This window comes from Haemaphysalis longicornis, unplaced genomic scaffold (assembly GCF_048455015.1).
Source record: "Haemaphysalis longicornis isolate Haplotype H1 unplaced genomic scaffold, Haemaphysalis longicornis Haplotype H1 scaffold_2, whole genome shotgun sequence".
Taxonomy (NCBI): Eukaryota; Metazoa; Arthropoda; class Arachnida; order Ixodida; family Ixodidae; genus Haemaphysalis; species Haemaphysalis longicornis.
In genome coordinates, this window is record NW_027526295.1 from 219399686 (window position 1) to 219403670 (window position 3985).

Sequence of the window (3985 nt, forward strand, 5' to 3'; positions counted from 1 at the left end):
AATTGTATTTTCGCCTCCCGCCATCTACGAACGAGGCGCTGTTGAGCCTCCCATAGATGGAAAAAGTGGGCAGAAATTCTGCGTAAAGCAAGTAGTACATGATTGACAAACGATTGAGAACAATAGTATTTTTGTTTCAGACATGCAGTCAACATGGCACAAAAGGCAGTTAATAAATTTATTATGTGAGAGTGTCACTCGCACATTACTTGCTCAGTAGGCAGAAAAAGCAGTGCTCCCAGATCCCTTTGGCGCAAAAAGGGGCATATGGCTAAACCGGGGTATATGCGGCATCCCGACGGCCCTATGCGACAGCCCAACATTAGCTTTAACGTTACATTGGTATATGAAGTTTGATGTAAGAATTTGACGTTTCTTGCCACATTGCTAGGTTCCACATTAAGGCTGAATGTAGGCCTCACAGCATATTAGCTCAGGTGGATTGGCCAGTGACGAGGAGAGCTGCCGTGAAACGCCAACAGCTGGTTCACCAATTCCCATTTGGCTGTGATGTCAACATACCCACCCATGCATGTGCTTTCACAACTCACCGCGAAATGATGGTCGCGCTTTCTCCCATTATAAGAGAAACCTTAAATGTCTCGAAACCGAGTTTCAGAGGTGCCTACTCCGCAAATCTGAGACCACTATGCATTGTTAAAGGGACACTGAAGTCAAAGTACAAGTTGTTCCATGTATATTGATAGATTAGCTCACCAAGAACACGAATATACCGTTCTTATGCGAAGCTGTTTCCAAAATAAGCTAGAAGATAGCGATGTGAAGACAGGTGCCGCCGCTACTGGCTATACTGTGAAACTTTCACCAGAAGTGCTTAAATTGTCTGGCATGTGCAACGTCTTTCCTGGATGCCGCTAAATGGTGCTACTCGTCCATACTTGGGGCAGCTTTTATACTACAGTTGAAACTTGATTTTACGAAACCCAATTTTATGAATTTCATGATTTAACAAACAAATTTGGATTACCCCCGCAGCCGCCCATCGGCTTAATGCTTTTATGAACTTGAAATAATAAAAAAAAAAAACATTGTGGGGAGCAACCATGCCCTTGATCGTTCTGAACAGTTTCCGCCATGTTGGCTTCCACACTTCTACTTCTGGGGCTGCGTCGGGCAACACAAGACCGCAACACAAGCAGGAATAGGCATCGCCCAGTTGTTGGGAAGAGCTTCGTCGGCGTGACGAGGTGGCCGCAGATCAGAACGTCGACGTCTTCATGAATGCCAACGTAGACAGACTTTTGGCACAACAGAAGTTCTCGATTACGAGGAGATAGCGCAGCTTGTTTCTGATGCACAAGACGAGTCTGAAGATGCGAACGATTCGGATACTGTCGAAGATCCCGTCCCCATACCAAGCCAGGTGATGGACGCCATCGTCCTTCTGAGGCGGTTTGTTGGGGCACACGAGGGTGCCCCGGACGCTTTGACTTCACTAACCAGCTACTAGAAGTGTGTGCATCCGCTGCTCAAGCGCGCGTATGGGTGAAAATTACGAGCTTTTTTTTCGTTCTCTTAAACTAAATTTCTCGCTCTGGCGATTTTTTTGATGTTCTCAATTTAAAGAAATAATTCGCTGGTCCCGGTGACTTCGTTAAATCGAGGTTCTATACGAGCTTCTATTTTATACTATACTAAACTGTACTATATTTTTTGCAAGTTTTTCAAGTTTTATACTTTTTGTAGGTCCATACTTTTTGAGGAAGCGTGCGAGCCTCGCACGAGTAGTTGGTTTGACGCCAACATTCGCGGGTCCTCAAAAGGACAATATGTTTTTCTTCAACAAAGCCTCAATACTGATAACAGGTCCCATGAAGGAACATTTTGCTTAGTGGTCCGGAGCTGCAAAGGATGTGGGAGTTTGGGAAAGCCCGACCTATTTGACCGAAACTGACGAAACCATGTGGCAGTGTTGTATTCAGTTGCTTCACCACTGCCTCGCTTGCTTCCAGTTTATCAAGATGTAAACAGTGACTGCAGTTGCTGCTTGCGTCCCATTTGATTAGCGATTTCTAAGCAATTTAAGCATCTTTCGGTTGAAACCAACTTGTTAGTTGCCTTCAGTGTCCCTTGAAACCAATGCAATACTTTCATTACAACGGTCGCGTAAATAACACTAATCCGCCGGCTTGTGTACAGCAAAAATGGAGAGGAAGCCAACACGTGTGAAAGGGGAGCCGAGCATATGTGCAGGGTGGGTGAAAGGGAAAGGAGGCAGGCATCACACACCTGCTCCGGAGCAATTCGAGCACCACTCCACGTGGTGTTGAGCCACTGCAGGAAGAGAAGGCAGCGTGCACCGGAATGTGCTCTCGCACAGCTGGCATTCAGCTGTCTGTAGGTGCACTTCACTTTCCTGGCCAAGTCTGGACGCGTGTTGCGCGATCTGATAGCGTCATTAGTGGCTATGTTTTTTAGTGCTATATGCTGCATGTGTAAAACTAATGTCAACACTGCAGTGTATCATGAATGCAGTTGATTGACCTAACATTTTTCACTTAATGTGATAGCCAAAAGAAAATACAGAGGGATGCACCCACATGCGGAGCAAAATGGCAAACACACACTGTCCCACCGCTCCGAGCCGTCATTTTGCTCCTTGAACAGGCACATCATGCTGTTCCCTCTCGGCTATTGCACACTCGCAAAACTTCTGAACGAAAGGAAAAATGCATTCTCACGCGAATTCCGTCTTTAAAAATAACGATCCTCGCTTTACACAATTCAGCCCCAGGAGCATTAGTGATGTAAACCACGAAAATGTTGCCGCCACAGCTCTTGGGCATTAGAAAAGTGACCAGCTTCACACATAAGAAATAATGAGACCATTTTACTACAAACATTCACATCCGTCCATTTAAACAGCTTAGCACACTTCCTGCACGATTACAGCTACAGAAATATGGTTGACCCAGCCTAGTGAAATAGCCTTAGTGAGATTTTGCCTTGCATGATATCAGTGACATTGATTGCATTTATTGGAGCAGTGCCCAGAGTGCGGGTTCTAGTAGAAGCTCGCACCGTTCATATAGGAAAAAGAAAAGGCGGCGCAATCAATTTAGTCGCACGCCCTTTTGCCTGTCTTCCAGCATGCTGGGCAACAGGTTGAGCGAGAGAGGGGAAATATGCTGCACAAGTTCATTGGAAGTCACGTCCAAAACAAGATGCTGACGGCCATGGCGACGCAGCAGCAGGCAACCCATGGGCTTTTACGCTCGCCTGCGAACACAAAGCAGCACTTAAAGCAACATTTGGTGCACCAAAAATTTCGGCAAAGACCATTCTTAAGCAAGCGTCCTCACCTATGCGAGCACATTTCCAGAAAAGACCGAGCAGCCTGCAAACATCCACACATTAGTACCATCTCCACACGAAACACGACTGGTTTGTCAGTTCACAAACTATGGTTGAAAATTAAAAACCAGGCTGCTTCAAAACGCAGAGCGTACCCTTCTTTGTTTCTGTCCAGGAGGCTCGGGTAGATGGAACGAATGTAGGCGCAGGTGCATATTAGCAACAGAACCACTGTCAGCAGGCTTTGGAAGTTGAAGAGCGCCGACTGGAAGGAACGAAGGAGCGCCACTCAGCCACATCGAACCACTTCGGTTTCTCTCTTCACCGTCAACTTACCATTGCATTCCAATAAAGACAACAACTTAAACTGCGTTAATGAGGTAACAACAGCCAAATGAGTTGAATTGTGCCTTCGTCGTCAGCTACCGGGCGTAAAGTATTGCTAGCATAGCGTTGGTTCAATTTAACATGCCATTTACCACATCACGCAGTTGGTTTTCGCTCGACTTGGCTAGGATCGCCTAAAGCCAAAAACAGTAAAAATTGCACATTATCTTGTATTTAAAATTCGCAATCTTTCTGGCATAAAAAAATCAATATTTATGCTTCTATTCAAAGTTAGCACACTACTAAAATATTAGTGTGCAAAAATTTAGATAAGTAAAATCCA

General features: G+C 45.4%; 1 protein-coding gene across 1 annotated transcript; it reads right to left on the minus strand.

Moving 5' to 3' along the window:
• Nucleotides 1-2831: 2831 nt before the first annotated feature.
• Nucleotides 2832-3824, minus strand: Ksh (transmembrane protein 167A-like protein ksh). The gene is made up of 4 exons (XM_077699394.1): nucleotides 3652-3824; nucleotides 3471-3580; nucleotides 3324-3358; nucleotides 2832-3240 (listed from the first exon to the last, which is right to left on the minus strand). Exons 1-4 carry the CDS (start codon nucleotides 3652-3654, stop codon nucleotides 3170-3172), a joined length of 219 nt encoding a protein of 72 aa, XP_077555520.1. The 5' UTR covers nucleotides 3655-3824; the 3' UTR covers nucleotides 2832-3169.
• Nucleotides 3825-3985: the final 161 nt, after the last annotated feature.